This window comes from Neopelma chrysocephalum, unplaced genomic scaffold, assembly GCF_003984885.1.
Source record: "Neopelma chrysocephalum unplaced genomic scaffold, ASM398488v2 Primary Assembly neopelma1_60, whole genome shotgun sequence".
Lineage (NCBI taxonomy): Eukaryota > Metazoa > Chordata > Aves > Passeriformes > Pipridae > Neopelma > Neopelma chrysocephalum.
The window spans coordinates 5,604,462-5,629,404 of NW_020897715.1; the positions used below are offsets into that span (position 1 = coordinate 5,604,462).

At 38.9% G+C, this 24,943-nt stretch overlaps 2 protein-coding genes across 3 annotated transcripts in view; one reads left to right on the forward strand and one right to left on the reverse strand.

Moving 5' to 3' along the window:
* The first annotated feature begins 9,247 nt into the window (after window positions 1-9,247).
* On the forward strand, window positions 9,248-14,609 carry N6AMT1 (N-6 adenine-specific DNA methyltransferase 1). 2 transcript variants are annotated; one of them, XM_027680905.1, is made up of 6 exons: window positions 9,248-9,405; window positions 10,456-10,545; window positions 11,212-11,302; window positions 12,547-12,651; window positions 13,332-13,473; window positions 14,168-14,609. In XM_027680905.1, the coding sequence occupies exons 1-6, from the start codon at window positions 9,263-9,265 to the stop codon at window positions 14,272-14,274; spliced, it is 678 nt and encodes a 225-aa protein (XP_027536706.1). In that variant the 5' UTR covers window positions 9,248-9,262; the 3' UTR covers window positions 14,275-14,609. The 2 variants fall into 2 exon arrangements, with proteins under 2 accessions (XP_027536706.1, XP_027536707.1); XM_027680906.1 differs by having other exon boundaries at window positions 12,568-12,651.
* Window positions 14,610-17,821: 3,212 nt separating this feature from the next.
* LTN1 (listerin E3 ubiquitin protein ligase 1) overlaps window positions 17,822-24,943 on the reverse strand; it is a 31,043-nt gene continuing 23,921 nt past the window's right edge. Inside the window, exons 24-30 of the mRNA XM_027680897.1 lie at window positions 24,078-24,152; window positions 23,050-23,236; window positions 22,443-22,614; window positions 20,922-21,136; window positions 20,215-20,409; window positions 19,407-19,574; window positions 17,822-18,884 (exon numbers count right to left, since the gene is read on the reverse strand). Coding sequence (XP_027536698.1) covers window positions 18,822-18,884; window positions 19,407-19,574; window positions 20,215-20,409; window positions 20,922-21,136; window positions 22,443-22,614; window positions 23,050-23,236; window positions 24,078-24,152 — 1,075 coding nt within the window. The 3' untranslated portion in view covers window positions 17,822-18,821. The remainder of the gene's footprint in view (window positions 18,885-19,406; window positions 19,575-20,214; window positions 20,410-20,921; window positions 21,137-22,442; window positions 22,615-23,049; window positions 23,237-24,077; window positions 24,153-24,943) is intronic.

The window sequence follows — 24,943 nt, forward strand, 5'->3', positions numbered from 1 at the left end:
AGATGCTTATGATAAGACAAGATTGATGTTAATTATAGTTGTCTCTGACACTGACTAATTTAAATAATGAACTGACTGTGGTGTTCCTGCTTCTTTACAGAGTCCTGTATAGAACTTAATTTTTTGTAAGTTCTTGGGGAAATCAGACATCATTCCTGCCCCCTGAAGGAAGAAGCATTGGTATCCCAATTAAAAAAGAAAGTTCCCCTATAACTCTGCTGCTTGAGGTGGTTTGGTTTAAGTTGTAAACGTAAACCAAAGAACTTGATCATTGGTGACTGAAAAAAAAACAATTCCATTTTTTTACATTAGCAGTAGGTTTTTCCTAGGTTTCTGGCCTACATCCAGTTTAAAAAAGTATATATGACTACTTACTACACATTCTCTTTCTGCTCAGTTGATTATGGCATTATTCATTTTCTCTCCTGAAGTGTTGAAATACTTTTGTACACTATTAAAAAGTTCCTTGCCTTTTCCCTGAGGGAGCTCCATTTCAATGTTGAGTGATGTAATTCCTTCAATAGCTGGTAACTGGTTTTTAAAGTTTCACGTGCACTCTGAGATCTTTTCAGGAAGGGCTATAAACAAGTATCCATTATTCTTACTCTCTAATGTGTCATCCCTGGACCATTCCTTAGCAGGTCTAAAAATTCCACAGTGTGACTAAACCTCACCATGCCATGATGTATTGCTGCAATGTCATGAGGTAAGGGCAAGAATTTTCATCAGTCAGGAGGGAAGCAAGGAAGTGAAAAAAGATTTGAGCTATTCACCTTAGAAATACAAAAGAATAGTGTATAAAACCAATCATTGACTCATCTGACAGGATCTATGGAAAATGGGGAATTTTATTGGAGTATAAACTACAAGATTTGGCTTTTGGTATGGTTTGGTAATTCAGGTATACAATTAGAATGGGTAATTTGGAAATGTGACACTTGGAAAAAGAAGTTAATTATCAAAAGACTAGAAATTAGTAACATCCAAGTGTTTTTCACATCAATAGCAGCAATAGTTCTTTGCTTAATAGTCAGGGAAACAGTAAAAAGATTATAGTATTTTGGCCTTATCTATGTAATAAGCATGTTATTTGAGGATGTCAGGGTCAAAAGGAGATGACAATATTTGATTGTGGTTAAAGATGGAAGCAAGGGAATGAATGAGTGCAGGAATAGGCTTCAAACCTGATTGGTTAAATAACCATCTCAAGCATGATATTATGAATATGTGGTGTCAAAAAGAAATAGAATAAAAGACTGATCAGTAAAAAAGCTATGTCTTGCAAGCTAGAATATAAAATGTAACACAAGAAATGTTAAAATAAGTTTGAAATAGTCTTAATGAAGACTAATGCCCCATCCCTGGAAGTGTTCAAGGCCAGGTTGGATGAGGCTTGGACTAGTAAGAGGTGTCCCTGTCCACAGCAGGGGGGTTGGAACTAGATGAACTTTAACATCCCTTCTAACCCAAGCCATTTTATGATTCTAGGATTCTATTGAAGATATTAAATACTAGAGCAAAATGGTTTGCACACGTGTTCAAAAAGACAAGCAGGAAAGCAGCAGGACCTCTGTACTGTTGACCTGGAATAACAGTTAAAAACAACAGACAGATGATGATTTGGGTTGTGATGGCAGAGGCAGCATATTACTGCAGTGTCTGCCTCCATTTTTAAACACAAAAATAATCTACTTAGACTCCCATGCAGCTTTAGATGTGGAAAAGTATGAACTAAGCTGGAAATTATGGAATTGGCAGCAGGAATATGAGGTGAACAAGAAACTGAATAAAAGTCATATACCATGCTGAAAAGTATGAGGTTCAAAGTCACTAATGGTTACTTCCTGAAATATCAGTCTTGGGGCTGATTTTACTGAAGTTTTTTATCAGTATCCTTGGCATCACTATGATGATGACATGAAATCAGGAGACAACCTTTGGAGGAGTGAACAAAATGACCAGAATGTGAGCAATACGCATGCAAAAAGGGCACTATTAAAAACAATAAAATCCTATGGAATTCTCACTTTAGTCAGTTATTTGGAAACCATTGAGGAAAAACCGAGGAAAACCAGCTGATCACAAAATGGAAAGAAACTATTTCTGCAAAGAAAGTGATCCTGGGATGTACCAGGAAAATCCCACAAGAGATAATGAAGCTAGTAAATTCTTCAAAGCATCAATAAGGCATTACCTGTAGTCTTTGTACAAGTCACATTCACAAGTCACATGAAGTCTGACTTGAATCTATACATGGAAAGTCTAGAAGTGCAGTAAGAGAAATTAAAATAATGTCTTATGACAGGAAATTTTAAGAACATTTCTTATTTAGTCAAGCAAAACAAAGGCTGACGAGAACCTTTCTTTGTCTACAAACCCATCAAGGAAAAACAACGAAAAGAATCGCTTAAGCTCACATACTTGCCAGAAGAGAGAGTATAAAATCTATCACCTCTGCATTTAGGACAGGAATTACAAGGTTTCTAATGATTAGAGCACCAAAGTGTTATAACAGCTTTTCATTAGAAATATTGATGGCAAGAAGCCTATATACTTCTAAGAAGATACTTTCTCAGTTTGAGAAAGAGATTATAAGATGAGGTTGCTTGTTGGACTATTTAGATAAAGAGATTTCTTCCAGAGCTTTCTTAGCATTCTGCTACCAGTTGTCCTGGTAGCTCCACTTCCTTGAATACAGTGAAACAGGAGCATTCATAGGCCCAGCACAGGTCTACATTTCTTCCAGGACACAGAGGGCCAGATGCAGCTGTGAAATGTTTGAGAATTTTATAATGGAGATCTCTGAGGGCTGACAGGCAGTTAGGAAATCATGGGTTAAAGATTTGCTGTATGAGAAGTATGGCACTGAATTCCAAATGGGATGAAGCCATACATCTTAGTGTAAACAAACGGTTATGATTCCTGTCAAGAACAATTTTTCATCTCCATAAAGCCTACTTTATTAACATAGCACAGGCACCACTGAAAAACATAGTCCCGTATTAGTCTTCCAACAACTTCCCAAAATTGAAATAGAATCTGTTTTGGCAAAAACAGTACAGTTACCTACCAAGAAAAACATTTTAGGTACGCAGTTATATAAGCAATAAAAATAAATGTTTTGTAAAATTCATCCAGAAGGACTTATAAGTATTAAAAAAACTCAATAATAATTAACTAGAATTCATGAAGTATGAAACAGCCAAAAATAATAACCAGTACAGCTGAAGATGGTGAAGTAATTTCTTCTACAGCACTCCAAAGCTTGACCACCTGTAGAGATGAAAAAAATATATCCAAAGAATTAATTTTCCCAATATGGACACAATGCAAAATTCTGTCTCTTAACATGATTTCATTTTGCCAAAGTAATGGAATTTTATGCAAGCTTAACATGTTTTACAAGTATTTGTTTCTCTGGCACAGCAGCAGATCTTTGGGAAGACAGATGAAATGAAGGAGTATCTACTGGGTTTCCTTTTAAGCTAAAAAACCTGTTATGGTCTCCTGTCAAGCCCCTGACCCACAGAAGCAGTCTATTTTGCTCCACTGATGGTCCAGGTAAGAGCAGATTAACATTAACCTCAGTCAGAACCCACCATTCTGACACAAATGTGATATTCCTACTCTTATCAGCCAAGAGATTTCAAGTTAAGGAAACTATTATCTTCTCACAGGCTAAGATCTCATTTAGCCTGTATTTAGACACCATGTTGAATACCACAATAAATCTTATCAGAACAGGATGATGAAAGAATATGATAAGGACATAAATTAGGAGGCAACAAGGACTAATTTAGTTGGCAAAATGAAGGTTGAGGTAGGTTATGATAACACTTCATGTGGGGGAATAAATGAAGAGAAAATAACATTTTAAACTAAAAGTAATATTAGTACAAGATCAGGTCCATGAATAAACTGAATACTCTGAAAACTGAAATTTTCTGAACTTCTCATTTTCTAGAATTGTTTTACACTCTAGATGGTGGACCAAGAAACCTGTTTTAAAATAAAACTTGATGGTTTCATTTCCATGACAGGACAAAAATAATCCTTGAGTTAAAACCTCATTTTTGATGTCTGAATATTTATCTCTGGATATCTGATTGCATTCACTTACCCCAAAAGATTGGACATAAAGGACTTACTACAGACTCATCATAATTCTTGTCACGTATTTCTGGTATATTATTATTATTATTGTTAATTTCTGGTTACTTGAAAAAGGTTGGCTTTGAGAATAAAGAGCAGCATGTTGATTCTACTTGGAAACCCGGGACACAGCCAAAGGCAGATGTAAGGCAGGATGTACTGAATAATGCTGAATTTTCAGTTAAATCTTCCAGGTACCTGGCTGGTGAGCTGGTGTCCAACACTTGGGTCAGGCAACACTAGTTAGCTGCTCTTTTTTGTTGTTGTTGCGGTTTTTTTCTCCAGTGTGCAGCCATAGTCCTTTTTCTAAGAGAATTTACCCAAACAAATTTCTTGTTGTGGCAAGAACTGACTATAATGATGACACCATTTTTTTCTCACACCCACGTATGTGAAATAGATGAACAACAAACATTCAGTACAAAGTATCTATTTCACAATTCCTTGCAATGGAGGGTAAAGGATGAGATCCTCACATGACACAGTGTTCTGTTTAGAACGGCTGGGACCAATTCATCGTTGGATGGGTGTAACCCAAAACTGTGTATTCTGTGGCCTTCCATGCCATTTCCCAGAAACTGTTGTCAGTAGAGGCCTGTGAGGTGGGAAGGTGTTCCTATACCCTTTTATGGAATTCCCCTCTTTGAGGGAGGGACTGAGCATCCTGATACCCTTTTATGGAATTCCCCCCTCTGAGGGAGGGACTGAGCACTCCCGCCTGAACTGGAGAATACAGAAACTGGGAGTTTCGGAACCTTTCCACCACTCGTGGGATCCAGAGGAAGACTGCAGACCACCGCTCTCAACCAGACTGAGACCACCACCCTCAACTGGACTGCAATCCCCACTTTTGACCAGACTGCAACAGCTCTCCCACCAGCAGGTTTTTCCCCTCTCCCTTTACTTTGGACTCGGGGGGGGGGGGCAAGGTACACCACTTTTGTTCATACCCCAGGGTGCCAGGTTCTACATGTTGGGTTTTGCGGGTTAAAACCAATTCTCTGTCTGTATAATTGTACTTATTGTATTATTTTAATAAATTGTTATTCTGACTTATAAATCTCTCTTTTGAATTGAGTTCATTTCCCCTGCTGGTTAACTTTTAAACCAGCACATTTAGGAATTCTAAATCAGACACTGATTGTTTTGCAGTGCTCCTATTTGTACGTGTTTTGTCCCGGTAGTGTTCCAGCAAGTGACAGGAATTATTTGGAATCAACAAATGACAGAAACCTTTTGGCTTACAAGTCTACCCAAGATTCTATGTGGTTGTAAAATAACAATATTTGAGGTACTGGACCTCACAAAAGAAAAGATCCTATGTAGAGAAACTAGTCAAGAAACCTGCAAAGGAAGAATTGATGTTTGTGGACCTCCCTATAAGCACTGGCTCGCATCATGCCTGCAATTTTCTTGTGATGAACTGGTAACCTTCCAGTTAAGTGCAGAAATGGTTTCTTTTCTAGCATGGAGGCAAGAGATACCTGCACTATCACTCCATGAGGTGGAGAGAACTGACCGCAGTCGGGAGTCAACTGGGGCAGGAGGGTTTACTCACCATGAGGCCTGGAATCTGTACAGAGAGTACAAGCTTTCTGTGGGAGCGGTTAGTAAGACCAGGATGTTGTCTGGTGTTGCATCCGACTCCAGCTCTACGTAGCCTGGGATAGCTCCTAACAGGCCTATAAATGTGTGGCTGGCAGTCGACCACTTCATACTATAAAAGATGAATCTGAGGTATAAAATCGTCCAATAGCCTAAAGCTCCATTTAGTAGGAAACCCTGAATTTCATCCCATTGTCCAGGCCCACCAGCCCTGGCTCTAAGGGGTTTTATAAGAAAATATAAACCAGGACAGTGATGGGAGAGTAACAGAGGGTGAGAGTGGTGGGGGGGATATATGTGTGGCTGCGTCCTGATGGCAGCAAATCCACGTTTTGGGGTACAACCCACCCTTCCACCACCTCTCTCTCTCTGTTTCCCAGTTTGCTGCCGCTGCCAGAGCCACCCAAGCCAGGCTGTTTTCCCAGCGCCGCTCCCCCAACCCGCTGGGAGGGGGCTGGAGGGGGGTGGCACATACCAATTGCGGGAAGTTTTTTAACCCAATTGGTGTTTGTGGTTCTTTTGGGGGCAGGTGGCAGAGGTTGGCAGTGTCTGCCAACCATTTGTGGGGGGGACCTTGTAAAGTAAGGGGGAGGCTTGTGGGTTTGAAATCAATACGAGCTGGGGGGGGTGGGGGGGTGGGATGAACAGTTTGGTGACCAGGTGGGACCCCACCTGCAAAGCCTCCAGCTGGCACTGGGTGAGTTCACCTGGGGTCTTTGGAGTGGGGAGGAGCCAAAGGGTGAGTGTTTAAATTCCCTGAGGAGTTTCTGTGTAAGTTAGGAGGTGGATTGGTGTCTCTCTGGCAGTGTAGCACTGAGCACAGATTTGGTGGAGTTCTTGGTAGTGGGTTGAGAATGGGTGCGCAGCTTGATCAGAGGAGGTTTGGAGACCCTCCTAAGGCACAAGGGGAGGGGGCACGAGTCTCTTCTAGGATGCAGAAGGGTTTTGGAGACCCCCATAACAACAACAACAACAACAACAAAAGAGGTGTCTGGGGGCTGCCATCCATTTGCGGGGGGGGGGGTTGTTGTAAAATAAGATTGAGGGATTTAATGTCAATAAGGTGTGGGGGGAGGCTTGGGGGTTTAAAGTCAACAACTGGGGCAGGATGATAAAAAAAGGGTATCTGGTTGCTGCAGGCCCAGCCTCTGTCACCCATTTGGTGGGGGATGTTGCAAAATAAGATTTGGGGATTTCAAGTCAATCAATGGGGGTGGGGGTGGTGTTTCACAGGATAGGTCAGGCTGGAAGGGACTGCAGCGGGGCATGCGGTCCCACCTCCCTGCTCAGGCAGGGTCATCCCAGGATGCTGGGTTATACATTTGGGTTTTGCGGGTTAAAACCAATTGTCTGTCTGTATAATTGTACTTATTGCATTATTTTAATAAATTGTTATTTTGACTTATAAATCTCTCTTTTGAATTGAGTTTATTTCCCCTGCTGGTTAACTTTTAAACCAGCACATCAGAAACTCCCTTTCTGTGTTTTCCTACATTTCCTACAGCTATGTAAAGCTGACCCTACAGTGGATACAGAAATAAAGAGAAAAAAACTAGCTTCAAAATGAGTTTAGCAGCACTTGTGAACTACAAGCTGCTCAAAAATGAAGTTGTTCTTCTGTAGGAATGGCAGATATCCTCTGTTTTACAGAAGCCATTCACAGTTGCAAGTGAAAAGTGGAAATGGGTTATCTTTCCCAGGTTCCAGAAAAAAAACAAAATGCAGGGTAGCAAACAAGACATACCTGACTTAGGTACATTTATGTACTTAAAGTACATAACATACTGTCATGGTTTAGGAATGGTATTCTCCAATTCAGTGTTCCTGTCCCGCTGCCCTTCTCCTGTGGCAGGCTGGAGAGGACAATTAGAGGTACAAAAGTTAAAGACCACAGGTTGAGATATGAACAATTTATTGGAAACAGCAATGAGACAAGAAAACGAACAGTAACAGCAACAATACTAATAACAGAATGTACAAGAAATGTTATTGTGGAAACTCTCAACCATACCTGACCGTGCCACACTACGCCGACACGGAAGCAGGCCCTTTCCCTGTTCCCAGAAAATGAGGTGAAGTGGTATAGAATAACCTGCAGGTCCCAGCCATGTTCCCTCCTGGCTACTGCAAAAATTAACCCTGTCCTGTCTGGAACCCGGGCACATACATACTTGTATTTTAAGTACATTTATATACATAAGTCAACAAAGATTAATCCACTGGGTTAGTTGTTTAGGTGCATTTTTTTCCTTCTTTAGCCAAAACTCATGTTACTTGAAATTGCTATCAAAATAACATTTTAAATTCTAACTTGTTTGTTAACATCACCTTTTTCCTTCATTGACCTAGACATTCATCATACTGTCAGAATTTGAGTGTTCAGTGCATTAATAATTAAACACAGATATTTAATGGGAATTAGAATTTGTCCACCTCTCTCTTCTGCTTTTGATCACAATTTGTTTGGGTTTTGTTGTGTAGAGAAAATTATTAGTCTGATCTGTGCCCTGAAATTTCCCCTCAATTCTTAGTTTTGCAGAGCCTCATTTTTGTTAGTGTACTGCATCCATCTCTGGGGTCCCAAGCACAGGAAGGACATCGACATGTGGGAGCAAGTCTGAAAGAGGACACCAGCATTACTGGAGTGAGCACCTCTCCTATGAAGAAAGGCTGAGAGAATTGGGATTGTTCAGCCTAGAAAAGAGAAAGTTTCAGGGTGACCTAATTGAGGTCTTCCAGTACCCAAAGAGCTTAGAAGAAAGATGGAGAGAGACTACTTACAGGGGCATGAAGTGAAAAAGGGTTAAGACTTCAAACAGAAAGAGAGTAGGTTTAGATTGGATATTAGGATGAAATTCTTTTAGTGTGAGTGTGGTGAGACAATGGAACAGGTTGCCCAGAGAAGCTGTGGCTGCCCCATCCCTGGAAGTGTTTCAGGCCAGGTTGGATGGGGCTCTGAGCAACCTGCTCTAGTGGAAGGTGTCCCTGCCCACGGCAGAGGGGTTGGAACTAGACGATCTTTAAGGTCCCTTCCAACCCAGGCCATTCTGTGATTCTATGACTCTGAAGTTCACAGGGTTGGTACATAAGGATGCGGTGAGGTGTTGTTGGTAAAAAATCACAGAAACATAGTATTTTATAACTGGAAAACAGAGCTTCGTTTGAGTATCAGTGTAAGGGTTTCCCCTGTGTGCTTCGAAAACTTCCCTCAGCGCCTCTTTCATTCGGTGTTCACGCTGACTCCCTGTGGTAGTTCTCATGGTGAACACACAATTTGTGAAGCGGACACCAATATTATGAGCAACACCAGCAGGGCTCTCTCGCATCGGCACTCACGGACACCCACGGCGGGCTGGTCGCGCACACCGAGGGTGTTTAGCGCCGGCTCTGTGGGATCGGTGGGATCGGTGGGGCCGGTGCGGCACCGCCCCGCCCGCCGCAGTCCCGGCCCGCGCAGTTCCCTCCCCCCGCCCCGCCCCTTCCCCCCCGCGCCGGAGGTGTCGCCATGGCGGGGCCTGCGCTGTCCACCCCGCTATACGGACACCTGGGCCCGGGGGGGCCCTTCCGCGATGTGTACGAGCCGGCTGAGGACACCTTCCTGCTGCTGGATGCGCTGGAGCAGGATGCGGGCCGCCTGCGGGAGGCTCGGTAGGGGCGGCGCGGAGGGGCGGAACCAGCACCGGCCGCCAGGCACCTGAGGAGGGGGTTAATGTGCTGAGGGATTGCTGTCACAGAGGGACTGGGCGCCACAGTATCAGACGGGTCTTAAAGCTGTCAGTATCCAGAGGAGGGCTACGAAGATGGTGAAGGGTCTAGAGGGGCCATACGAGGAGCGGCTGAGTTCACTGGACTTGTTCAGCCTGGAGAAGAGCACACTGAGGACAGACCCCATAGCTTCCCTCGTGAGGGGAAGTGGAGGGACAGACACTAATCTTTGCTCTCTGTTTACCGGGGACAAGCCCCGAAGGATCGGCATGAAGCTGTGTCAGGGAAGATTGAAGTTGGATATCAGGAAAACATTGTTCACCCCGAGGGTGGTTGGGCACTGGAACAGGCTCCCCAGGGAAGCGGTCACAGCCCCAAGCCTGACAGAGTTCAGGGAGGGTTTGGACAATGCTCTCAGGCACATGGTGTTATTCTTGAGGTGTCCTGCGCCGGGGCAGGAGTTGGACTTTGATAATCCTTTTGAGTCCCTTCCAACTCAGAATATTCTATGATGCCATGCATTTGAGCCCTGCTCTCTTTGAGCAGCTTCACAATGATCTTTCATAATTTATATTGGAGTTCAGCCTCACTGCAATAAACGTACAATAAATGCTGTAGAAATGTAGCTTGTACTGTTGAGATTACATAGTTAACAGAAACTTTCATGTTAGGCATAGGAGAAACATATGTGTTTCCAGAAGTGGCTTGTGATCACCAGGAATCATCTGTATGGGCACCAGGAGGCCTGGAAGCCCCTATGGGACAGGTGACATAATGTGAGCATTGAGGGCCATGTGACCAGCAAGTTCGGGAGCTGGAATTGATGATCCTTGTGGGTCCCTTCCAACTCGGGATATTCTATGATATTCTGTGACTTTAGCACGTTTGGGAGAAGGACAGCATGTTTCATAACACTGTCTTGACTAATTCTGTGTCTGTTGTGATGCTCTTATATGTTACAAATAAAAGTCATCCAGAGTTTTCTCTCTTTAGAGTTGAGATCTGCCTTGAAATAGGATCTGGATCTGGTGTGGTTTCAACATTTCTAGCTTCTTCCATTCTTGGATCCAGTGTACTGTACATGTAAGTATAACAGCATTTAAACTGTTGCGTGCAATAATAAAGAATGCTTAGCCCTCACATATATATTTCTCATTTTCCCATTTTAAAAACTATTTACAAAGAAATATTAGCTTAGTTCTACAGCTAAGGAAATTAAAGCAAAAAGAAAGCTTGTTGAGCATTTCTGAGATGTGGACTGAGGGCAAAAGGGGATGCACCACAACAGGTACTGAACTATTTACTTCAGGTTCTGTAACAATCAAGTAGTGCTGTGACTACAATTCCATTTTTCCATGGCTACACTTGTGTTTGCTGGGTTGAATATTAAATTTTACCCACTGACTAGTCTTCCTGTGGTCTCATGAGATTAGTTACCTGGGTGTTGGCAGTAACTGAATTTTATTAGAGACTTGTATGAATATATATATTTATGCAGAGCTAGCGTTGAAGTGGAAATCCTACACTTCAGCTTTCAGCCAGCCATTAAAACTTACAGTGTAGCACTGAGTGGTTTAGCTGCTAATATAATGTGTATTTTACTAGGTGTTTTTTGCTATTTACTTGCAAAGTAAAGGATGCTGAAATGGATGTTTTCTTTGAGAGTACATAAATTAGCATGTGGTTCATAGGGTTAAACTTCCATGTACGGTAGCCTATAACTTACACTTAGTAATATTTTGCTTTTAGATGTACAGATATCAACCCCATGGCAGCTTACTGTACACAGGAGACAGCTCGGCTTAACAATGTTCACCTTCAGCCAGTCATTACTGACTTGGTAAGATAGATGTTTCAATAATATCTTCTTTATAGTTTTTGTAATTTTTTAATACTTGTTAGAGATCACGGAATCACACAATAGTTAAGAACATGTCCAGGTGGATTTTGAATGTTTCCAGAAAGGGAGAATCCATGACCTCCCTGGACAGGCTGTTCCAGTGCTCTGCCACCCTCAATGTAAAGAAGTTCTTCCTCATGTTGAGGTGGAACTTGTTGTGTTTTAGTTTATGGTCATTACTCCTTGTTTTGTCATTGGGCACCACTGAAAAGAGTCTGGCACCATCCTCTTGGTACCCACCTTTGAGATATTTATATGCATTAATAAGATTCCCCCCTCTCAGTCTTTTCTGCAGACTAAGCAGGCCCAGCTCCTGCAGTCTCTTCTCGTAAGAGAGATGCTCCAGACCTGTAATCATCTTTGTGGCCCTGATACTGAAAAGTAACTAAAAAGCCTAGAACAAACCTTCTTTTTAAAAGCATGGATAGGGAAGAAGAAAACCAAAATGCCAAAATGTTTCTGAAAGAAGAGAAGACCAAACTACACAAGCTCTAGAATTCATAATTAAGCTCTAAAAAGTCATTGAATTAATTTAAAAAATAAATTCTGTAGATGCAATTTGGGAAAATGCTGAACAAGGAATTCTGTAGTGACTTGACATTATCATACCCCTTCCTCTAAAGCTATAGAGTTCTTAGTTCTCAGCCTTTTCTGATTTAATTAGGACTTGTGTATATTGTTACTTTTAGTTTCTTACAAAATTTGATATGGAGAAAACCTAATTTTCTCATCTTTTAACCCCGAATATATATGTTTACAAAAGACAATGTAGATAGGCAACAATAAATGGGATTTAAAATGGATGAACAACTGCTCATACCTGAGAACTGAACTGCAGTTGTCACAGATCAGTCATTTTGGCTAACAAATGTTAACCAATGATAAACTCAACATTCTTTTATATCTAACTTAAATTCTGAACTGAGCAAGAATAAAGTACTACCCCTGTGTCCGCACATATGTCTCTTACGTTTTTACAACTTATGCATAACATAATCGTAAGACTGTTGAAATTGTTCTGCTCTGCATGGGTACTTCTTCTTGATGCTTCTCTTGCACATAGAAAGTAAAGGTTAGTGTTCCTGACTCAGGATGAAATGCTTAGAATATCCAGCATTACATAACTGTATTTTTACAAAATATTTGCATTCTTCATGTTTCAAAAAAAAAACCCCACACAAAAGAATCATCAACTTCATCTACAGGTCAAAGGATTGTCTCCAAGATTAAATGGGAAGGTTGATCTGCTGCTGTTTAATCCACCATATGTGGTAACACCTTCTGAAGAGGTAAGAAAAATTTGAAATACACAATAAAAATAGTATTTCTACTGTCAGAGGAGAGACGGCAAATCAAAAAGACCCTGCTATGAAAACTGCAAGGGTTTTTTAAAATAGTAAAGGATGTTGTAGGACCAGCACTGATTTAGTGAAAATGCTGGAGTTCCCTATAAAGTCTACGTGGGAATAAGGATTGCTAGCTGCTGCTTCTTAATACCTGCTTCCTCCATCAAGTATAAACCATGTAGGACTCCTGTTAGGCATGCTAAGGAATTCTTATAGAAGACTTTCAACTGAAAATGCATGTTTCCTGCAGAATAAAAATCCTCTGCTTCTGCAGACTCCTGCTCTCAGAATTTGACCCATAAACACTTCAGGGGTTTTCTGACCACCTTTGACTTGGCAAACAAGCTCATAAAACATTACAAGAAAATAGTCATACAAAGTATGTGACAATGTAGCTCTTTTAATTCAGTTTAAGAATAGAACTTGAAACAAAATAGTATGTTCATCCTGTAGAAAGTAGTCTTGAAGTAATTTGCTGTGTAAACTAACCTGCTGAATCAAAATTGTCAGACTTCTAATGGCAGACACCTAAAGCTAGAGATAATAATGATGTTTCTCTTACAAGTACCAGTGACAATGCTATCAGTCTATGTTATGACAGTCTTTGTTTTCATTCTTCCTAGGTGAAAAGCCATGGAATAGAGGTATCCTGGGCCGGTGGCAAACAGGGCAGAGAGGTAATGGATAGAGTTTTCCCGTTAGTACCAGACCTACTTTCACCCGGAGGATTATTCTACTTGGTCACAATTAAAGAAAATAATCCAGGTGATCACTGTCCTTGGACATTTAAATGTGCCAAACCAGTTTTAACACTATTAATCAAAACATTGATCACAGCTAGACCAAAAATACAAGCAAATTTATCAAAACTAAGACCTCCCCAAGCTAATTTGGAAAATGGTAGTATGTAGGACCCTGGCAGCTCTGCAAGAGTTCAGTTCCAAGTCTGAGAGGTGACTGTAAATCTTCTGAACTAATTAACAAAGCCAGGCCAATCCTTTCTCATGGAAGAGAATGGTGGTGTTAACTTAAAAGGCAAAAGCCCTTAGCTGGAAATGTGACATCTTTCATTTTAAAGATCTAGGGAAAAGATTTGGGCTTGTTTCTTCTGATCTAATGCCAATGGCTACAAGTTATCAAGTAATTTTAAGAAGAAAGATTATTCTTCACACATGATTTATTAGGCAGCTTTTGGGAGACAATGCTGCAAAATCTCCTTTTTCCTTTCTCCTACAGTTTAGCTTCATACAGAATTTTTCTTTGTTATTAATAGCAAAATACTGAACTTCGGGTAATAAATTGTAAGCTTTATTCTTGGTGGGAAATTATTTTGCATAAAAATTACTGTCTGAAAGAATAAGAGGACATAGTTTATAATCTTTGCTTTACAGTTTACATTTGACAGATACTTTATAACCAGTTTCTAATTCAGTTGTAAACACTGAACTTTCAATTACAGATGAAATTCTGGAAACAATGAAGAAAAGTGGCTTAGAAGGCATACAAGTACTTTCCAGGCAAGCAGGACAAGAGAAGCTGACTATCCTCAAATTTAGGAAGTCTTGATAATTTCTCTTCACCTTCCAGGTAGTAGGCATGCAGAAAGTTGAACATCTAGTTGTCAGTTGAACACTGAAGTTGTCAAATAATTTTTAAACCAAGATTTTGACCTTCTTAAGGTGTATTTTCACTTCCTGATTACTGCAGTGAGACTGATCAAGACTCTGTATTTATATTTATTCTGGATGTGAACCAGCTGTTGTCTGCTGGCAGAGGTACAGTTATCCTCTGGCTATCTGCAGGGCAGTTGTGGAGGAACCATGAAGTAACCCACCCTGCTGCATTTGCACTTAAGCACCAAAGGCTTTTTCCTCTATAAATAGGTATTTGTCTATTTGTCATTGTGTCTTGTTATAATAATGTACTTTATGTAATTCCTCCTGTTTTTATAGCTAGTTTGTAGCTATGCTGGGTTTAAAGGAATACTTTGAATCAGTGGTACTCCTTTTGATGTAGTGTCAGGCACCTTTACAGGTCTAAGGCACAATGAGCAAGTTTGTTTCTGTCAGAAGGAAATGGTGTACTTCTGAACAGAAAGGTGAAGCAAGTGTCTTTCCTGTGCCAGGTCCTGCCCTTGGGTCACCACAACCCCCTGCAGCGCTACAGGCTGGGGGCAGAGTGACTGGAAAGCTGCCCAGCAGAAAAGAACCTGGGGGTGCAGGTTGACAGTGGCTGAACATGATCCAGTGTGTGCCCGGGTGGCCAAGAGGCCCAGTGGCATCCTGGCCTGTGTCAGCAATAGTGTGGCCATCAGGACCAGGGCAGTGATTGTCCCCCTGTGCTGGGCACTGGTGAGGCCACACCTCAAATCCTGGATTCAGTTTTGGGCCCCTCAGTTCAGGAAGAATGTTGAGGTGCTGAAGCGTATCCAGAGAAGTGCAAGGGAGCTGGGGAAGGGTCTGGAGAACAAGTCTGATGAGCAGCTGAGGGAGCTGGGGGTGTTTAGCCTGGAGAACAGGAGGCTCAGGGGACACCTTGTCACTACAACTCGCTGAAGGGAGGTTGCACCCAGGTGTGGGTTGGCCTCTTCTCCCAGGTAACAAGTGACAGGATGAGAGGAAAAAGCCTCAAGTTGCGCCAGGGGAGGTTTAGATTAGGTATTAAAAAAAAAATAAATTCACACACAGAGAGTTGTCAAGCTTTGGAATAGGCTTCCAGGGAAATGTGAAGTCACCATCCCTGGAAATGTTCAAAAAACATGTGGATATAGCACTTGAGGACATCGTTTAATAGTGAACATGGAAGTGGTGGTGGGTTGGTTGGACTTGATGATCCTGAAGATCTTTTCAGCCTTAACAATTCTATGATTCAAGGCATGCTATTCCTCTCCTGAAGTCTTCTGGGCAGTAACATGGTGATTGCGCTCCCTTTTATGCCATTTTACAAGGAGGATACTACTATGGAGTAATCTAGATGAAGAGTAGTCATCCATGAAAAGGTATTAAGGAGGAAAAAAGCGTGCAGTTAAAAAGGCTAGTACCTGGGTAACTGAAAACAATGACTGTAAGGAAGTAGAGAAGTGGAATAAAAGTCCTTTCTCAAAATCACTATCCAAAATAGGAAGGTATTTCCTGACCAACAGACCCCAATGGAGAGCTTTTGTCTGCAGTGACCTAAAAAAAAACTTCTCTGGGAGACTGAAAAAAGGAGGGTTTAGACAGGCAAAAGTGGAGGTGCTGTTAGCACAAACATGCCTTTCTATGCCACTTGAGGTATTTTACTGCAAAGAAGCTCATATAGGTCAAAAGTCAACTTAGGCCAGTCTGGCATAAAAATTATTCCTTAAACCATCCTGAAGAAGATAGAAAAAAGGACTGAATTGCAGGAAGTGTGCAGTGGTGATTGTTTTACACTCTTGAGAGCTGCCATTCCCCAGTTTAGCAGGCCACTGAAGAGCAAAGCTGCAAGTCAATTCAACAATTCAAACGCAGCTAACAGCTCCCTTCAGTAGCTTTTCTGTCCATTTGTTTTTATATGAATGAACATGAATGTGAACACAAACACACAACAGGAGGGTTTAGAAGGAAGATGCAGTCATGATAAAGGTGTTGCTTAACATTTATACAGTATACTAGAAATTACAGTTCTTGAAACTACTGAGGCTAAAAAAAAAATTGCATTTAATTGACCAAAGTGAGGCTTGACTCAGGACTTTGTTTTACCTTCTGAATAACTTGTTAAGAGAAACTTTAAGCCATATGTGATATGAAGTGTTTCCACACTGAAGATTTTAAGCAAAGTTTTGATTTTGCAGTGACCAACTAGTCACTTCTGAGAAGCTATATTGCAATTTGCCTGCTTCCTACTTCTAGAACCTTTTTGACTTGATGACAGACCCTTAGCAAAGCCACACTTTTTTTTTTGCTTCAGTTTTCCCTTACAAAACTGCTAGAAGAGGTTTTATGCACAATTTTGTTTTTCTGTAGAATCATGGGATTTGATGTTATAGGCACAGGGCTGTTTGAATGAACCAAAATGCTGTCACAGCCATAGACCCCTCTAGAAGTTTTGCGGTGTTGACCGCTTTGGCTAATCAGAAGATTTTAAGATGCAATCACAACATGCAATAGAATCAAGCTACATGTTTAACAAAAGGCAGTTTTAATTAAACTGTCTAGATTTTAGTTATCACTAAAGAATTAGTTTTAAAATAGGTAATCAAAGATAAAAGAGAGCAGTCATCCAGCACATTAGATCACAACACTCAACAGTGTGTGCAGTTTTAAGTTATAAAGGACAGAATAATAAAAATCAGAACAGAAAGTGTAATAAAACAACATGCTTTGAACAAAAGAATGATTGCACTGAACTATCTAACAACTGGCTATTTGGAAAAGGAAATACATGCATCCACTTAAATAATTCATGAGGCAGTTCTCCTGGCTCCAATTGGTCTGCTGCAGCTTTGGTGGAAGTACTTCTCAAAATGCACTCCAAATGAGAACGTAGGTGAGTTCTGCCAGAGGTGATCCCTGTTATGCTCCCATCAGCCTGGTGAAGACTGGGAACTAGTGACACAACAGGTAATTTTTTTTTAATTTTGAAATTTGCCATCTACAGTTGTGTGCAGGTACACCTAGCATTTGTTAAGGTCTGCTAGAAGAGTTTAATATGGCTCTTTTCAAGCATTAGCTGGTTAATCCCAACTGACCTTCAGGTCAGTTACTGACCTTGTAAATAAGTTATTTAGAATAACCAAAGTGATGCAACTGAGACAATCCTGGAGTTTTAGCATCAGTAACTATGAAACAATACAGCTGCTACCTACTCTGTCTTTTCAGTACTCTGTCTTTTCAGTTAGACCTTTTCAATACCAGTGTTAAATCCTTTCCATTCTCTCTTACTCAAAAAAGAAGGTCAAGGAATTTCTCCTCTGGAAGCCCAGTCTTATCTGTTAAAAATATAGGCTTCAGTTATCAACAGCTAAAATAATTTCTAGAGCTGTCACCTCAAAAGTGACCAACTTTGAGAAAGCATACAGAACCTAAAATTTATACTATTAATGCCTGAAAGTTTTTCACACAGAGGAAGAAACAGCAATCCGGAGACTACAGAGATTGACAAAATTTATTTATTTATTCCCCCCTTTTATTGACTTTTCAAAGAAATCCACCACAAATATCATCCAGGTTGGAATATATTAGTATGCTACCGCTGTTAAAAAAAAGAAGGCATGAAAAAATGTATAGTTGAAAGCTATTAAATTAAGATACATCTGTATATTCACTTAAGAGTCCTTATTATTATAGGACAGTGGAAGTACGGTGGACATTCAGCGATAGCTAATTTGCCAGCTAATGAAGATAAACAAAGATTGATAAGTGTGTATGCCTTCTCTTTAGAAGCCAATCAGCAATAAATAGATGGTGTTATTCATTGTCATGCAGAAATGATTGTGCTCTCTCTACTTAGTTGGGCTTCTGAGTTTTCAAGTTTTTAGGCTGCTGGATGGCTGAGGAGTTTTGGGAAAAAGAAACTGTTAAAGGGAAACTTCAGTTTATAAACATGTTAATTTAGAACAGGCTATGTTTAAATATTATGCTTTAACAGCAGATTATCACTGTAGTTTCATGCCTTAATGTCTAACAGCAACAACATTTTTTTCCTCCATAAGAGGGACTATTATGAATGCATCATAATCAAAAATCAAGTCTTTATACCACCTCTTTTATATCTGTTATATTAAGAGGTATGATCTGGGTTAATTACATAACACCATGTTAGAATATGCCTAAAATAAGAGGTTTTAATCAACTATGCTGTGGCTTAAACACCACTTTTTCAGACATAACTCTGCATTATTTCTGAAATTTTTAACATATCTTAAAAATATACCAATTAAAATAAATTATTGTTATCTATTTCTTTATATCAAAGAAGAATCTTCAAACTTACAAAAACAACAGTCCAGAGGTAAATATGTGTCATATTCCACTGGTGAAGAATTTAAAGTAACTGACATTATTTCCAAGGAGTTAGCTTCTTTCAACATAGAGTTTATCGCCTGCTCTTCATGTTAATTAGCTCGCAGAAAGAAGAAAGGCAGTTTTATTTCAGAAGAATGTCTCTCGACAGAGTGGACACGTGGATTTGTTGCTGGATGTGAACCATTTGTACTGAAAAAAGAGAAATACAGCTGTTTAATATACAAATGCAAGCTGAATATCAGGAACGCTGTACATCAATAATAATCATTATTTGCCAATGAATATAACTACCAAAACATTAACTATACTTAAAAAAACCCCCTTTTCACTTGTGCATGTATGCATGTGTATAAATACATAAGTATTTGTACATAACACATATTACACATACACTCTGTAGCAGCCCCTCTCATTACCTGCCCTTATGTCTTAGTACAAAATCCAGAGATAATTTATGAGTTCAGTTAATCCCAGATACTCCAATGACAAAGTGGAAAATTGATGGTACCACACTAGAAGTTTAAACTAGATGGTTTAAACTATATGGATAGCCAGGTTGGATGGGGTTCTGGGCAACCTGGTCTACTGGAAGTGTCCCTGCCTATGGCGGGGGGTTGGAACTAGATGAGCTATAAGGTCCCTTCCAACCCAAACTGCTCTATGAGTCCAGGATATTTTGCCTATTTAAAAAGATTTAGTCAAGGTACTTACCAAGCAAGCTGAATGAAACTTTTTCTTGCATGTTCTGCAAGCTTTTTTGGGAAGAGAATAGTTGGAACCATGAATGACTGAAAAGCAGATCATGCAATCTTCAACGCCTTCAAAACGTTTATCGACATTATTTTTCCACAAAGATAAGCCTTCCATAATACTTCCATTCTAACAGAGGAAAAAGAGCTGTTAATACTGTAGAATTCCTTTGGACTATTCCTACTATTATTCATCAACACATGAAGAAAACAAAGCCTGAAGGCTTTATAATCTGAAATTATGTGCAATACATGCAGTGAGTAACTTATGATAGTCTAATCTACAGAATGCAAGTATTCATCACAGAGGTAGAATGCATTTAGGAGCACTTAAAAGGGGATTATAAAATTTTCAATCACTGTTTTGTTATAACCACAGATGATGCAACTTCAGCAACCACAAGTCTTTTAGAGAATTCCATGGACTGGGTTTTCAAGTTTGATTTTTTTTTGGTGTTATTTGTTTGGGGTTTTTTTCAAATTACAGTTGAGATGGCATTGCCACATGGGGCAAACACTGGCCCATGTCTTAAGAGTGAATTTTCAACTCAGGCTATAGATTTAACAGGACTTAGCAGGCTGATCATTGTACCTCTGTTTAAGCAACTGGAAAAAAGCAGATGGTAAGAGTGACCCGAATCCTATGAAGTGCTTTGCAATCAACTGATGAGATCCATTATCCAGATCTATACAATATTGCATTACCAGGAATATTCTTCTATTATATGGACTTTTAAGTTTTCAAAACTAGGAGCTTTCTTTAAACCCACCTGATGTGTAAGGTATGTGCTTAACTGTAGCATCCAATTACGCCACTGCTGAACAGCCACACCAACCCTCTTTCCACTCTCAACTGTTATGGATCCCAGTGGGTAATTTGGTGGAAGCTGTATTATTAGTTCAATAAAGATATCATCAACTGAATAGGTAGCAATGACTTCTCGTGCTGCAGACCGAGCTTTTACCTATGAAAAAAATGCACATATTAAAAAAACTCCACAGAGATACTCACCATCTCTAGTCTTTATACATATATAATATAAACTATGAATACGTTACTATATGCATTAAATAATTTTCTTAGACCAGGTAAACATTTTTCTCAAAGAAAACAAAAATCTACTTATATTTTGGCAAACTAAAAGGAAATTACCAGCCATTTTCCAATCTAGTGATGGGTTACATCTTTTTAAAAAAGCAAAAAGTAGTATATTGATAACAGTATCTTCCACTTCCTCAACTTCTCCAACATCCTGAAACCCATTCTTTCATTTTTTTTCTAAACAGTAATATTATTAAACATCAATTTAATATATTGATACCAAGCAAAACTATGTTTCATCAGTCATTTAGAACAACAAAAATGCAATCATATAAAACACTCAGAACCACAGTCTGGTTATGAGAAGTCAGATTTCTTAAAATGTTTGCAAAAAACTGAAGTAAATAAAAAGAAAGGACAAAAAGTCTTACTAACCGTCATGCCATTAAACAACTGTGTGCTAGTCTGAACAGAAGAGATTTCCTGGGAAGAAAGGACGCTGCTGACGTATTTGCTTGTAAATTTATCTACAACATTGAAGACACGTTTTTCACAGCTATTCCACCAAAGCCTGACCATGGCCGGCAAGTCTTTCAGAGTTATGTGGTACACAGAGCAGGCCAAGTGCGGAATCTGGGATGACAGCACTCCTGTCCCGGGGAGGGAAAGAAAGGATGCTGAAATACTCTTAACACATTAGTCATGGATGTTGGTGCCTCCACACCACATACAAAAATTATGATCTCAAAAGAACTGTGGTAACCAGAATTTCACATACATATTCCTATTATTGCTACTCTGAGGGCTTGTTTGACTCAGCCGTTCTTCCCTAGGCTGGTTTCTTTGTTTCTTAGCTTAATACTTCACACCTCAAAATTCACGTGGACTATCATAAATCAAGAATAATTTTATATTATAGAAATTACAAAATGCTCACTTTGGAGCGAACAAGCAATAAGATGTTTGGAGAACAGCTGAGGTTTGCAATGTTCATGCATAGAAATGGCCTCAGGGTGCACCAACAGAGGTTCAGATTGATATTAGGAAAAAATTCTTCACTGAAAGAGTGTTTGAGCATTAGAACAGGGGGCCCAGGGAAGTGGTGGAGTCACCGTCCCTGGACATGTTCCAAAAACAAGTAGACAGGGCACTCAGTGATACGGTTTAGTGGGCACGGTGCTGTTTGATCAAAGGTTGAACTTGGATGATCTTGGAGGTCTTTTCCACCTTACTGATTCTATGATGAGATAAGGGAAATCTTTCCCTTGAGTTGTCATCTTAGTAATTCTTTCTTAACTGTCATCCAGATAAATTGTTCTGCAACATAGTGATGTTCAAGCAAAAAATTAAGAAATGGAAACTCAGTTTCTTTGCTTATACCTACACAGGTACATAAAATAAAAACTTCAATGAAGTAACTTTAAAAAATAATACTCTTTTTCATGTTTCTCAGCTAAAAAAAAGCTGTGTATCTTCTTTCATCATCATTGATTAACGGGGTCTTCAGAACAGCATGAAAAAAACAAGACAGTGTCTCAAACATTTAAAATATATATATTAAAATATTTTTTAATTTTTTGTATTTATATATTGATATACAAGAAAAAATGAAAATTCTATTTAGCATTAAAAAGATATATCTAGAAGCAATGGTCCCAGAATAGATCACACATTTTTAGTGTTTTGGAATCTTTACATTCAGATTTCAATAGTAGCAATGTATTATTCCTGTTTTTTGTTGTCCTTGATTTTTCTGATCAACATTTCAACTTTGATAAAGTTTCAAATGGGGAGTGTTAACCAAAGATTTCTAAACATATGTATGTATTTGTCTCTCTGTGTATCTGTTTTATAGGTAAGATTTTCTAAATAAGTATTTTTAAGCAAAAAAAAAACATATTTAAACTTCTGCAATATAACAGCTCTCTCAAATACACAAATACAATTTTTACTAACCTTTAACATCTAAATGAAGCTCTTCAGTAAAGAAGGTTTTTGTGTCCTTATTTGAAACTTCTGTAGCTGGCCCAGAAAAGACAGGGTTTTCAGGCATAAGCCTGAACAAGTGATAAAGCAGTTTATTCAAGCTTTTAGTTCTTCTAAGGTATTGTGAGTAGAGAACTCGCAGCTGGTACCATTAAAAAAAATACACAAAAAATACAAAACACACTTTATAAATATAGCTTATTCTGTAAATGATACAAATATGTCCTTGCAGGGAGGAAAAGCAAGACTGTGATTCAGAACAAGTGGTCAGAAGAGGGATTTAGTTCTCTGCACCATTTTGAATGATTAGAAGATCGTAATATATAGCAAGCTTGTTTGAAAACGCAAGGAAGAATCATCTATTAATGAATCTTAATTCTTCATTCCTCTTAATATTACCACCCTCAACTATAGCAGTGCAGAAATCTAAGTCCAGGGATGCTTTCAGAATTTCACTAATTCCACAAAAACAAGAGGTAGGATTACATAATTAATAACAAGGCTGATGAAACTTCAAGATTCAAACTAAATAAGTAGTTTAAGAAATTCAGTTAAAATGAAAAGACTGAACATATACCTGAGAAGAAGCTGCTTTGAAGAAAGCTAATATTAACTTCCAAGTGAGAAGATATCCCAGAACAAGGCAGAACTCATCACTCAGGGGCTGAATAACTGCAAATTCTCCAACTGGAATGCATTCCAGGATGTTTTCTACCAAGAGTTCTTGAGTGGCCAGGATAGACATAAGAGCTGCTGGAGGTGATCTACGGAAAAAATGTTATCTGGAACAGTGAACTCCAATCTTGAGCACTGAATTTATGTTCATAGTCTTCCTAGAAAGTCATGGTAGTAAAGCCATGCATGCAGAACATAAAAAGGGGCCTGTTATTACAGGAAAATTTACTTTCCAACTCACACATCAGTACTATATAGGGATTTTTTAATTGGTGTTTTTACCTTCTTACAAGACAAATTTAAACTGAATGCTGATTGCTTAATCTGGAAGGGGTCTATGGCTGAGATGATTTAACCTACATCATGGATAGCTGCTTTGCTTGCTTTCTTATCACACCAACAAAGGAGCAACTGAACAATGGATCTCCTAATCACTGTTGGGTTTGGATTAAAAAGCCTTTTGCAGCTCCACAGTTAGGAAAGGTATTAATCATTGGGCTGAGGTTATAAAATGAATTTTAACCAGTTACTGTACTCCCTCTTCAACCATAGATTTTACTGGATTCAAGTTGTATAAAACACTCAGGTTGATTTTGGAGTTTCAAATACCTGAAGTTACCTGTGCAGATGGACACGTTCTGAATAAAAGTAAAAATCTGTCAAGATTTTCCAATATAAAGCATATATATGGCACTTAGTCTAGTAACTTTAACTAAAAACATTGTGAATACTGTCTCTAGTTTTAGCAAAGGCAGATTTAACCAATTATATTGAATATTTTAAATATTTATGACCCTATTGTCATAGCCATGTAATTTTTTTCTTTTAACTTCTTCTGACAGAGGACTACTCTACTGCATATTTCAGTCTTATAACACATTTTAAAAATACGGAAAACAGTCTTAAAAAAATGAGGGAAAAAATACCCACAATGCCAGTTCCTCCTCTTCGTCACCATAGGATTTGAGATTTTCATCATCAAATTTAGGTAATTCAGGCATTAATCTATAGAAATATGGAAAGAAAATCATATTTAATTTTTCAATAATTTTTAGTAAATTATTTTAATATATGTGATGTGTAGTTCTTTGCTTATCAATGTCAATATTACTGATAGGCAATAAAATAATGGCAATTATTGCTCAACAATAACACAGAATCTTTAAGAGACATGTCACCATTGCAAAGATGGTTCATTAGTGACATAAATGAGCACATAGCCTTGCTCAGTTCTTTTCCAGATCTCTTACATTTCCTGAGACATGCTAAAATAAAATAAAATTCTCTATCAGAATAAAGCTATTGCACATACTATTTTTCAAATTCTGTAGTCTCTCTTTAGGTATTAGAGATATCCAAGAAGTTCACAAGAATACTACCTATTTTTATTCACTTTCTTAATGTCTTATCTAAATTAGTGAAAATACTATTTAATGATCGTGTCAGATGCCAGTCAAACCTGGAACACTTCAGTTCACATTTTAGGATTCATTTTGGGGTAAAAATAAATAGCTTTATAATTATGATACTGATATCTATCTAACTATGATACAGAAAATAAAATTGTATCTTCATGTACTGCAGTAAAATTTCTCAGTATATATTAAGTCTACTTTTACAATTAAATTTAGCATTCATAGCTTTATATAATGTTCTCCAATATAGAACACAAATTGCCCAGTTAAGAATTTTCACCCATAATGGAACATGGTTTTGCTAAACATGCAGCTATAAGTGCACGTTCTACAGCACATTTAAAAAATAAAGGGTGGGGTGAGAGGTGAAGGAAGTGCGAA